Below are 13,495 nucleotides of genomic sequence, written 5' to 3'. Positions count from 1 at the left end.
AGTATCGTGATAATATCGTATCGGGACCTAAGTATCGTGATAATATCGTATCACAGGACCTCTGGTGATTCCCACCCCTAGTAAGGATAGTCCACAAAATGAAGAAAATGTTCAGTGGCACATTGTTTTTGCAAGATTTACACATGTGTATCTCTAATCTGTCCACAGTTTAGTATGCATAGAGTGACAGACTTACAAATCTGATGATGTATGGAAGCTAACGCTAACTTTATACCATAGACGATATACTGTATAAGAAGTGGACGTGACGTCATCCATTGGTTTTTGCACTGCCGTTTTGAAGCCTTGAGTTTGACAAATTTGCCGTCGCCATCTTGGAATACAGCCATCACCATGTTGTTTTTTTCCAGACTAATGAATGGAAATGACCATATTTGGAATGTGGAGGAGTGACGTAAAGACGCCGTATACGGCTCTGGTAACGATATGGTCTATTTGACTCTAAATGGACCATAATTTACTAAATGAACATCATGTTGTATTAAAGAAGACTTGAAACTAGAGACTGAAACTCATGTTTACAATGTTTACTGAGGTAATCAAGAGAGAAGTAAAGTCATTTTCTCATAGACTATTCCAAGATGGCGACAAAGGCTTCAAAACAGCAGTCCACAAAACAATGGGTGACATCACGATGACTACGTCCACTTCTTATATACAGTCTATGTATCATATACCTTTAACCAATTACAAGTTACACTTGCAGCCTTCTTACTTGTAACTTTTTAAGCAACTAGGCTAATGGTCCACCCACACAGTCCTGTAGTGAAGACACCTGTGTGGGTGGGACATTAGCTTAGTTGCTTTAAAAAGTTACAAGTTAGAATATTGCAAGTGAGTGTTAAAATTGTTCCTGAGTTTATAGCTTGGTGACATCACCCAATTTCCATATAGCTCCACCCAACTTCCACCTGATTGGAGGTCTAATCAGCCAGTGAATGAAAACACCTGTTGATGTGCAGAACCTTCAATGAAACAGGTAGAACAAAGGTGCATCTTGTCAAATCTTTTAATGTGGCTCAAACATGGATAGTTTTTATCAACTTATAAAACATATTTTTTTAAACTCGCTATCTCAGACAAATCTCTTGCTTATTCATACAGTCGATATGTATTTTCCCATACCCTCCATACACTCTGTTAAACATAGTGCCTTTATGTGTCTGCATGTGCATGATAAAAGGGACCTTCCAAGAAACTTCTTGTCAGCAGCCTTCATTTCGTAAAGAAAAAACAGATGGTGAGTCAGACTTTGGTTAAGAAAACCAGCATTTTGGTCAGGCCGAGGAGTCGGAACCTTCCTATATGGTGCCATGTAGGTTCATCTACGTTCTTGAGCTTCCTTCACAAATACCAGACAACAATTTCAACCACACAATAGGTTGCGGGCCCTGCCAAGGTTCTTCTTCAGCTCTTCGTTTTCCATCCAAATGAGCCAGCAACTGTTGTTTTCATCCCGGGCCTCTGCGATCTATAAATAGGTACAGATCCTCACATGGTTTACATAGAAAACTGTCACGCCTAAATCTTGCAAAAGCCACACATGTTGGATTGTAGAATGAAGTAGTTTAATTTGGCAATGACTTTGAGTTTTCTCCTTTACCAATTCCACTAAAATAAAGTGTAAATAGTACAAATACATATTTGTATTAGGTTAGTAAGTGTGTTTTGAGAAAAAGTTTCAAAAATCCTCACATGATTTCACAGGAAGCATATTTATAGTAATAGCCACTGCAGAAGTGTCAACTTGAAGTATCTATCTATCTATATATATATACTGATGTGTTATATTTATTTATATATAAATACAATGTGTGTGAATGTGATGGTGTCAGCCCTGCGATAGTCTGGTCATATATATATATGAAATATACATTTACCAGTTTTAATATATATATATATGAAATATATGGCAAAACACCATCACATTCACACACATTGTAATTATATATAAATAAATATATCACATTAGTTCATGTCAGTCAAACCCAGGTAATGCATTCTATTTAATGACATTATAGTGGTATTTTAAAAGGCTGTCTGAAAATTGATAATTTCATGTAAACATATCTGCAAAGCTAATGTGAACTGCTTATTCTTTTTCTGGAAAGCTGTATGTTTGTGTGTGTGAGTCCCACTTTTTATCTCTTTGTCTCACTCTCACTAGCCCACTGGAGTGCATGTTAACCTGGTTCTACTATGGACTTCAGAGAGAGGCAAAGAGCAGCATATCAGGTTGTGATGTTAAGATGAAAGACACACACCAGCTCAAACTCGGTAAAGAACATCTGAAGCAGGAAGTTCATTTAAACTAGAGAGGATTTGATTTGTGTGGACGGACATGGCGAGCAGATCACCATGTATGGGAACAATCAGTTACTTTGGTCTCTATAACTGTCTGTGTCTAAGTGAACGTCTGGCTGGCGAACCTGGATTCCCGAGCTGCCTCATAAACTTTCCAGTACCTGCTTCTAATCAAATACTGAGGAAAAATTAGCATTTTGAGGACAAAACTTAGTAAAACATAGTCACGTCTACTATTTACAATGTAAGGCTTTTTTTATGACCTCCAATTTTTCCAGCATGAAAAAAGGAGGAGAGAGACAGAACAATCTCATAAGTGCCTGTTTTTGTAGAATAAATGGTAAATGGACTGTATAGCGCTTTTCTAGTCTTTCCGACCACTCAAAGCACTTTCACACTACTTGTTATCATTCACCCATTCATACACTGATAGCCATCCACCTGCCACCAGGACTAACTAACATTCACACACCGTAAGCACAGCTCAAGAGCACTTTTGGGGTTAAGTGTCTTGGCCAAGGACACATCGACATGCGACTAGCGGAGCCGGGGATCGAACCGCCGATTCTTTAACCCTGCTCTCCACTGAGCCACAGTCGCCCAGGAGTCTAAGAAGTCTAGTTGCTTTGAAGAGAGTGTAGGTAACGGCTTTAGTTCTCCACCGGAAAGGACTGTCTGATGGCAAAGTAAGATGGTGAAAATAAACTAGATTGGTGTATGAATGACACAACAATTTTGATTTCATTCAATCATTTTACATTCAATAATAACTCCTTTCTTGCTTTTTGTCATTTATACGTTATGTAGTCTGTACTTTACTGCAATGTAAACGCATCTGCGTGACTACATTCTGAACAAGAGACATAGTATAAAACGTGAGGGTGACGCTTATGGTGGGAGGGAGGGAAGACGGATGGCTCAAACAAACACAGGACTTGCAACCAGCTAACTGATGTTTGAGACCAGTGTCTCAAAGTGTTTTTTTTACCTCAGTGATGTTTGTGATGTGTCTTATTATGTTGTTAACGTACGTATTTTACTTAATTTACTTACTTATTTGAAACCATGACGTTTTTCCCTCAATCGAACTAAATGGTTTTGTTGCCTAAACATAACTAAATTGAAATAAATTTTAAAAACACACAAAATGCCACGAATAATGACAGCCTAACATAATAACACATGGCAATGTTGGAAATGTCTTGCTTTTCATACGTTTAGCTGCTGCCCCCGTCCACAGCAGTACATTGCTTGCTCCTGTGCTGGTACCCCTCTATGTTTCTCCAAACCTACTACTTCTTAAATACATTTTTAGTCCAGAACTGTACCGAGCTAAATCTCAGTGCAAGATCCACATACCAGAAATACTCCAGAGCTTTCAGACACATCTTGATCGAAAACCCTAAAAAACCCTTGCAGCTTATCACATCAACTAAGAAATGCTGACAACCACACAGTCACAGACTGGGGAAGACTCGGAAGGCCTGAAAGTTGCCTCCAGCACACATCTTATTGAGTCACAGAAGGCCATCTTGTATATCAGATCTGTGGGATTTGATGTTCCGGAGATAGTACTTTGAAATCATATTGCTAATGGCCATCAGCTGTATCTGCTAACGGTTCGAGAGTTTCCAATTCATCCCGATGATCTGGGCTATAATTTAAAAAGCATGGCCTAAAAAAACTTTAATAAACAATAAGTATCCTCTCATCCTCTGTGGGTGTTTTGCCAGACTCCACCCAAGCTGCGTGACATTTGGGATTTGTTGTCTGAATGTTTTCCTCTCCACTACCGTCAGCATCTCTCAGCACTGAGTGAGGCTGTTTCTTTTCCAGCAATCAGCACAAGAATGCCTCAAACTTTGCTGAAGAAAAAAGTCTGACTCAAAGCAGGCATTTAAACCGCAACTCAGAGAGTAGAGGAAGTATGAGTTTGCTTGATTTGGTTTTATTTGTTAAATGGCCAGTTTGTAGCATTTTGGGGGAGGTTATTAGCAGAAATGGAACAAAATATTCAAAAATTATGTGTTCATTAGTTTATAATCACCCGAGTCTACCATGTTGCACCACAACGTTTCTACAGTAGGCCAGAAGGGAAAATCCAAACTCTGGCCCTTTTCAATTTTTTACATTACCTGAAGGCCACCAAGTTTTATAGAGTGTAAAATCGTGGTACCAACAGCCTCCATCTCACTTCCGTTGCTCCTGAAGTAGTGTTATTATGGTAGGGATGACCTCTGAGCGAGACGAACTGCGTTACCACGGTTTTGTACTCTGTGGCTCACGTTACCGCAGTCTTGAAAAGGGAGAAGTGCGCGGAGGGGTATTCAGTTGACTGCAATCTAAAACTACACTGCTAGATGCCACCAAATCCTACACACCATTGCTTTAAGTTTTTAACAAGAATTTGACTGAAGTTAGTGCAGGACGTTTTGCACCGCACAGCTATATTTATTACTTGAAGACAGATTTTTTTCAAATGTAATAATGGAGCTCAGATTCACTCATTTCTAAAACACATTGCTAAAAGGATCAAGTGAGAACATTACAAGAAAGAAAGTAACTTTTCTGCAACTGCTTCTCCACTAACTACATGTTGCTACAAGAGGAAGTGTTGATTTAAATGGAAGAAAACTAATTAAAGGCTGGAATGGATTTTTTTTCTAACTGCAAAATAATTACTCAAAATGAATGTTTCTTAAATAACTAAAAATGTGACTGTAAAGTGTAGCACTAAATAACTCTTTACAGCCCATCATCAGTGAGGACTCAACCACTCTGTTAGCCACAAAACAACCACAGCTCTTTTTTTCTTTTTTACACTCACGGAAACAGGGCGATCCGTTTTGTTTTTGGTGTATAATATAAAGGCTTCAACAAAACCATTACTTGTTTAAGATTGAGTGATGACACTTGAGCAAACAAAGGTATGCATTACGCAATTGTTTTAAAAGTGTGAAAAAAGTATAACATAGTCAGTCAACCGGTAATGTGAAACCAAATGATACACACATACACATGCTACATTAATACACACCAAAAGTGACTTGAGAGGGTAGAGCTCAGAACAACCGAACGCCTAATAAGACATTTTTAGTCGACCAAAATGTTATAGTTAACTTCCATGAACTGAAAGCACACTGTGAAAGCGCTCAATTTCTAAGATGAAAACAGGAACAACTCCCACAACGACGTGGTAGCAGTCTGTCAATCACAAGGTAGCCCCGCCCTAAAGCATACCCTGGGTTATGGTCTATTTGACTCTAAATGGATAATAATAACTTACTAAATGAACATCATGCTGTATTGACGAAGACTTGAAACTAGAGATTGAGATCATAAACTCGTGTTTACAATGTTTACTGAGGGAATAAATCAAGAGAGAAGTAGAGTCATTTTCTCATAGACTTCTATACAATAAGACTTATTTTTGCAACCAGAGGAGTCGCCCCCTGATGGCCATTAGAGAGAATGCAAGTTTAAAGCACTTCAACATTGGCTTCACTTTTCAAAATTGGAGGTTGCTGCCTGGTACAGTATTAGTATTTTTACTCGAGGTAATAAACACATTGTGCTGCTCTAAACACACATTCTAACACACCCATGTCACTTTAAGGGACACTAAACATTATTTTCATGAGGTTGTCGCACATTTTGCTTATTTACATTATACAGTATTAAGAATGCTGAAGCGATTAAGATCTAAATGAAGGGGACATGCACAGTGAAGCTATTCCTCACTTATCTTGTTGATTTTTTTATTTATTTTTATTGTAACCATAGCACTAAATCTTTCATGGAGAAACGCTGCAGCTTTTTCTGCCTGTAACAAGGCTGACATAATGTTGACACAGAGTTGCCAAAAGGAAGCCATCCGTGTGCTGGCAAGCAGCTCTTCACTCATTATTGTCAGCCAGCATTTTGACTCATAAAATCTCTGTATAAAGAAATAGTACACGGTTCATTTTATTAGCTGTAAAAACATGAAGTGAATAATACGTTAGAAATGTACCTTCAAATATATCCAGCAGTTATTAGTTCAGTGGGGAAATGTGCTTGTTGGCTTTGTTTCTGAGTGAGATGAATAGTGTTGGATATGGTTAGCTTTGCCTAGCATAAATACTGGAGTCAGGGGGAAACAGCTAGCCTGGATCTGCCCCAAATAGAAAAATACAATTACCAGCAACTCTGAAGCTGTCTCATGTCATGTACCCAAATGTCAACAGAAATGTCAAAATTGCCATGTTTAGAGGGGTATACAAGGCAGAACTATTTCTTGGCAAACAACAGTTCATGGGTCTGCTCAGTGTTTCTGGGTGGCCTCTTCAGTTACAGCTCTGGATGCCAGATTAAGTGAGCAAAAGGTTTGGTTTTGGTTCAGGTTTGATGGTACCAAATAAGACTGAGTTCTATCATAAATAGAGCGCAAACCTTGTTTGCCACAATTTGGCAAAACTATTTCCTATCGCAAGATGTACATTCAAAAACAGTTATGTGGTGTTTATTTCTGCAGCTGAAATGGAGCAGCATTATTGACAGCCATATTAACTGTACCACTATATACAATATGTTAGTAATGGCCATTTGCAAACAATTATCAGGTTTAAACTTTCTTTAACCTGATGAGCTGTCTTACCAAATTGGCGCATGAGTGAGAAGACAATTCTTTGTCCAACACCATTTGTATTTTTTTGCGTGTCATTTTATGCCATGTAGATTGCAAAGTAAATGTATACATGTTCATATATGCTCTGCTCAGAGCTAGTAACAGTTTAAAAACTGAGTGAGACTACTTATGGTGGATGGGTCAAACAAACAAAGGTCTTTCAATCCGTCTCAGTCATCACTTCTTACCCACTAGAAGTGTGCGTTGATGTCTACAGAGAGCCTGCCTTCGTATGCCTGCCTTTTTATTTTGCTGTGTTTGGGACAATTCTGGGTGTCAGCAAAGAGCTTTTGGGCCCCTATCTACTAACCTTTCAGGTTGTCAAATACCAACGCCATGTCACGCCCCTCAGTGTCTGATACCGAGCATTACCTTGGGCACAAATCCCCCTTTTGCTCTGTCAGATACAACGCGGCCGTATATGACTGATGACAACGGGTTTTTACATGGCTGCATGTTTTTATGTGTTCCCCCTGCTCCTCTCCGTCTCCTCTGCTGTGTGAGCCGCGCTGAGCAGAGTCGACAGGATGAACAGAAAACAATCCGAAAACAGCATTGTATTTCTCCACTGCTTTGTGCTCATTAATGCCGCTCCCTCTCGCTCGACCAGCGCTGCTGCGTCTCTTCCTCACTCACTTGTTGAGCAGAGGAGGAGGGGCCAACTTTGAATGTCATGTGTTTAGCAAACCATATGTAATGTATTCTACCTCGAAGCCCAGCCATGATGTTTTTCCTAAACCCAGCTAAGTGGTTTTGTCGCCTAAACTAAAATGCAGCTGTAGCTACACTAAAAACCTTATCATGAGACATGGAATGTCTGTAAAATGACGTTGGCATGCCAGATGGTGACATTGGCACAATGAAGCCATGTAAGTGCAACAAGTCCTATTACAAAAAAATAATGACACACTTTATGTGAGGCTGTTTGGAGCCCTGAAGTAAAAAGTGGTTTTCTCTTGTGTGCCGAGTTCTGCATATTACAATTCATTAACCTGTATCTCAAGAATACATTAAAGTAGTTTTTCTTCAATAAACACGTTCATCTCTTTCATTGTACATTACTGAACGCTTGGGTTATTGTCTTTTTTAGGGATTTAAAGACCAAGATTGAAAAAGAAGATACCAAGAGGGAGTTGCTGGGCAGCCAGACCAGCCTGGCTGAGTCACACTGTATTCGATGTCTCCAGCCCTTCAAGTTCCTGGTCAACAGCAAGTGTCAGTGTCTGGACTGCCAGCTCTTCATCTGCAAGTCCTGCAGTCTGTTCAACAAGAAAGAGCTTGGCTGGGTGTGCAATCCCTGTCGCATGGCCAGGTAGGAAATGACAAATAATAACCATCATTGATAAATGGTAGATCGGTAGACTGGTTATTAATTGGTTTCTGGTCCATTTATCGACGTTTTGTTTACAGATGTTTTACACAAAATTTCATAAAAAGTTACAAATCATTTCTAAGTCATTAACAAATACTTGATATCCTAATAAAATGGTATAATTTGTGCAATTATTAACTGGTGATAAATAGTTTACAAATGTATTAATAATGTTAATATTACCATCTCTCATCAGCTAACAAAGTTTTACTTAGAAGCTAATTATTTCATAGACACAAAATAATAACATAACAGAAAGTATAGCATTAATACTGATTATGAAACGTTATAAACCATCACGTTGTGTTTTTTTTACTATAAAATAACTATAAATAATATTTTATTAGAGCAGATGCATTTATCGTTTGTTAATGATTTTGGCTATTTGGCCCATATGTCCTCACAGCATGCCTAAGTCACACATTCTACATACTGTCTATATTTTTGTACATTGCATCAGCAATAACCCGCCATTCACTCCGATCTTTTCTTTAAAGCTGCTTACATCTCGATGGTGCACAGCTCTTCAGAACAGTCCTGTAAGATCACTGAGCAAAACAACAACAAGAATAAGCATAAATTAAAATGATATTTTATAATAAAAAAATATTTAAATATTTCAACCTTATCTATATACGTATACAGCTGTGCTAACTGGCAGGTCATGGAATTATGTTATAAAAGTCGCCTGAAATAAATAAAAGCTGTCCTTTGAAAACAGGTGCTTTTTTCAAATAAAACATTTATTGAACTATATTTATTCATTAATATGTTCATATTTACATGTATTTATATATATATTTTTCATATTAGGATTCTTTTCATTTTTTATGCGTTTCATAGACATATATATGTATTTCTGTATGTACAATATATGTTAATTGATTGATTGAAATGTCATTCCATAGAAACATAAACTCAAGTTTTAATTCGTGCCTCTGTGGTTCTACAGTTGTGGGGCTGCCTTGTCTATGTCTTTAGAGCTTCACTATCCATGCTAAAGGAATGCAATAAAACTAGCGGCTGTTTTCAGGCTTTGAGTAAAATGAAAATGATACCATACTTCCCCTGTAACCAAAAACTTGTTTCATAAAGAACATATGTAACCATGATGTTTGGTAGTGTACATCCATTACCCCCTGGGGGTCTAACACAAAGTTTCTGATGAATATTAATGTAAGTCAGCTATGAAAGAAAATGAGGGCAAAAGTCACTGGAGCTCTACTTTAAAGTTCCACTATAGAGGTTTTTAAATGCAGGAACAAAGTCAGTGATGTGAGCAAGAAAGCACCTCATCAATACATGTGTAAGCTTTTCAGCAGCTAGTGGACAAAGACTTTGTTTGGATTTGGCAGCTTTTTAGAATGTAGTATATAACGTATGAGTTATGTGGGGTTTTTTGGAGCTCGCTCCAGCTCCATATGTAAACATTAGACTATTGTTTGCTCAGATGTGGCCGAGCCCGAAAAGCCCTTTCACTGACCTCAGCCGATGTCTGGAAAAGATCATGCTATACATCTCGTGCTTAAAGCTGCATTCAGCATAGCAGTCAGGAATGTCGTGTTCTTGCTTTGTGTGACAGAAGAGTCATACTCAGTCCCTGTTGTTGGCATGTTTGTATTCTAACAACTTTTTCATGTGACTGATCTGTGTTTAAAATCATTAGTATCTATTTTGCCTCCTCTTTTTTTTTTAACAGGGTCCTCAAGATTGGCACTCTGGAGTGGTACCACGAAAACGTCCGTGCCCGCTTTAAGCGCTTCGGCAGTGCCAAGGTGATGCGATCGCTCTTCAGGAGGCTTAGCGGGGAACGCAGTTGCTCTCAAAATGACCTTGAAGGTGAGTTCGTAATGCTAAGATGCCCTTGTGGCTGGTTTTCTGCACAGAAAATGTATAAAACGTGAGAATTTGTTAACTAATGGGTTTTGGAAAAGGTTTCAGGAGTGGAATGTTTTAATCCTTGATCCACTTGTGAAAATCGACATGTAGTAAGTCAATCGCGCCACATCCCTTTACTCAACAAATACTGTCAATGTGGTCTCTGTGGAGATTAACCCCCACTGACTGAAGCTGTTTAGTGGTCAACAGTCAAAAACTGGGCAGCTGCCAAGTGGGAATGTCTGCCAGAATGTGAAGCAGTGCGAATCAAATGTTGCAGATGTGGTAGAATGTCAGCTCTCAGGTCAAGGTGACTTTGAAGGGGGCAACCTGAACTAATTTCCATCCGTTCCACTCATTTCTTTACAAGCCCTTTGGGGGAGCTGCAGGCCAGAAGTGGATGTCATCTTGAGCTCACTGCAACAAATCTCCAATAAATGAAAGGCTTCAAGGAGATTCAACAGCTGCATTCTGTACTCTATCACATGGAGAATGTGTATTAGCCTGTTGAATCCAAAAATTGGTATAAGCATAACCATGACTTGTGCATCATGTGTGTAGGTTGTGTCAGTTATCAAGTTCCAGTTCAAGAATTGGACTTGGTACCGAATTTTCTTTCGTAGTGAAGCTCACATTATCCCTGTGAACAAGAAATCGCAGGCTCTTTAGCTTAATGCAAGTAGACACTATTGGACTGAATGCCATTGCCTTTGCAGTCACCAAATCTCAACCCAACGGAACAAATATAAGAGATTGGACCGTGCTCCCCACCATCACAAAAAGAAAATTGAATTATGGAATATCATTTAAAAGAATGGCGTTCTTGAAGCTCCTGGTGGCCCGGCACCTTCTCAAGACACCACCTGGCTATTAAGACCCGTCATTTTTGTGACACTGAGTCACAAGAATGAACTTCCTTTCTCTTTTCCACATAGTAAGCCATATACAACAGGCTGCCAAATCTGTCACAGGGTTTTAATCTCTTCCATCTTTCCTGTTTTCCCCAACTCTGGCTCTTCACAGCTGTGCCGAGGCTGTCACAGACTAGTGTCTCAGGCCTGGATGCAGATCGGGCCTGGCCCCCTTTAAATGTTAGGTTTTGTCCTTAACTGACCGGAAGCACGGCCTTGTGGGACATTTACACTGCATGCTGTACCTCTGGAGAAGTTATTCCCATTGGGGGGAAAAGGTTTGTGTTTCTGAAGCTGGGTGTTTAAACTCTGATGCAGTGACGATATCAGGCTTCGTCCAAACCTTTTTCCGAAACTTTTTGCTCTCTTTTTGAATTTGTTCACGCAGCATTGCCAATATCCTCTGGTCAAGGCCCAGAGCATAGGATGGAGTGGAAGGCAGCACACACACAACTTGGTTTGTCCCCATTTGTGCTGCTGAATATCCAATTGCAGAGAAAAAAAAGTCAATCCCAACACATTTCGTTGTAAACCCAGCGCACATAAAAAGAGTGCCCTTGAAGCACACTGTATATCAGCTTTAAGCATTATTATACACCGCAGGTCTCTAAGTGAGATCACAGCGTCAGGAGATCAATGAATCATGAGGAGACAGCCGGGACTCCTGGTACTACTTACACTGAGTCACCCTGGAGGATTTTGGGACGGGATACAGAAAGAGCTGGTTTGCTGGCTTAGCCCAGCGGGCCTTGTGATCCTCCAGTCACATGTCTCCCATTCTGTGCCTGGACTTGAAGGACTCAGTTCTGCAGAGCTCCAGCGACCAGCAGAGAGAGGGAAAGAGAAGAGGGAGGGAGAAGAAAACTTTGGCTTGTCGTGTCTTTGAACGTGGAATCCAGCTGTGTGTTGCAGTTATGAAACGCAGCCATAAATATGCATGTTAACAGATGCATTGTGTTCAAAATGACCAGCCACTCATCACATGCAGACATTCATGTGAGCACCTGGATTAAATTCAGCATGCATGACTGTACTCCCAAACACACACAGACATTCTTTTGACTGTATGTGCTGCTGTGGTCCGTTGGGCTCACAGTGCTCGGAGGGTGTCATACTGTGAGTACAGTATCTTCGTGCACATGGGGAGATGCAACACTGGTGCTCACAACACAGTCTTTGTTCACATTCGCAAAAAAATAATGTAACTCAATTAGTTGGATGACCTCAGCTCCTTAAATGGTGCTGCTGCTGCTTCTGCTTCTGATTACACATTTATGTGGAAAGTAGGCAAGCTGAATTATCCCAATTTGCTGAGCTATTTATTATAGTTACCGAATTGCAATCTTGCAAACCTCACCTCATTCATTTTCATTTCAAGTTGTAATTAAACACAACTATATAAGACATGTCTTCTTTTGTATTTTCTGTTTTCCAGAGCCGAATGAATATGATACACAGAGCATACCGGAGGTCCACAGTAAGTAGACTCAATCTAAATCATAAGAAACGGTCAGATATTGTTGGCGGACATATATCTTTTGATTATGCTTATTCTCTCCCTTATATTCAACAGTTCGGTGCTTTTTATCAAATCTTACCCCAAGTACCCTAAAAACAAGACTAAGTGTCTACTAGAATGCTAGCTTCTCTGTGAGGCTTTCCCTCGGCACAGGAGTGCTTTGACCTAATGCTAATGTCACCAGGCTGACATGCTCTCAATGACAATGCTAACATGCTGATGATTAGCACTGCAGGTTCAATGTTTACCATGTTCACCATCTTACTTTGGCGTGTTAGCACGGTAACGTTGGCAAATTAGGGCTGAACATAAAGTACTGATGGTAATCTGTTATTAGTTTTGCAGGTATTAGATGAGAATTGAGATAATCACCTACGTAATACATTGGGATTCATCCTTTGGAGATCAAAATGTTATGGTAATCGCTCCCAGCATAGTCGCCACGAAAAACAAATGTTGGCATTCATTTCTGCAAACCACGGGATATGTTGAATGTTGATGTTTCTGAACCAAAAATATGTTTCATAAATACTTTTCGCATAAGCCTCATATCACGCTTGCAGATACTCACAATGCCACGTGGTTAAGGTTAAAGGTTGTGAAAGGATTGGTTAGGTTTAGGCAAAAAATTGTCTTGGTCAAGGTTAGAAGAAAGATGAAGGTTTGTGTTGAAAGAATAACGTAACAAGAAAACGTAACAATGTCACTTAACAACATACCGTAATAACATAACGTAAAAATGTAATCTAGCAATGTAACCTGACAATGTTACTAGCGTCAATAAATAGCAACCACCCTTAGCTAACTTTCTAATGTAATAACGT

The 13,495-nt window shown here is 39.4% G+C and overlaps 1 protein-coding gene across 5 annotated transcripts in view; it reads left to right on the top strand.

Moving 5' to 3' along the window:
- mlphb (melanophilin b) overlaps positions 1-13,495 on the top strand; it is a 39,450-nt gene that overhangs the window by 4,337 nt on the left and 21,618 nt on the right. For all 5 annotated transcript variants that reach the window (XM_076081861.1, XM_076081860.1, XM_076081859.1 and 2 more), the window contains exons 3-5: positions 8,082-8,303; positions 10,063-10,202; positions 12,588-12,629. In XM_076081861.1, coding sequence (XP_075937976.1) covers positions 8,082-8,303; positions 10,063-10,202; positions 12,588-12,629 — 404 coding nt within the window. The remainder of the gene's footprint in view (positions 1-8,081; positions 8,304-10,062; positions 10,203-12,587; positions 12,630-13,495) is intronic.

Source organism: Anarhichas minor, unplaced genomic scaffold (genome assembly GCF_050575085.1).
Source record: "Anarhichas minor isolate MPS153535 unplaced genomic scaffold, ASM5057508v1 ptg000087l, whole genome shotgun sequence".
NCBI lineage: Eukaryota > Metazoa > Chordata > Actinopteri > Perciformes > Anarhichadidae > Anarhichas > Anarhichas minor.
The sequence above is the reverse complement of the archived record's forward strand: the minus strand, read 5'-3'. Positions and strand labels throughout refer to the sequence as shown.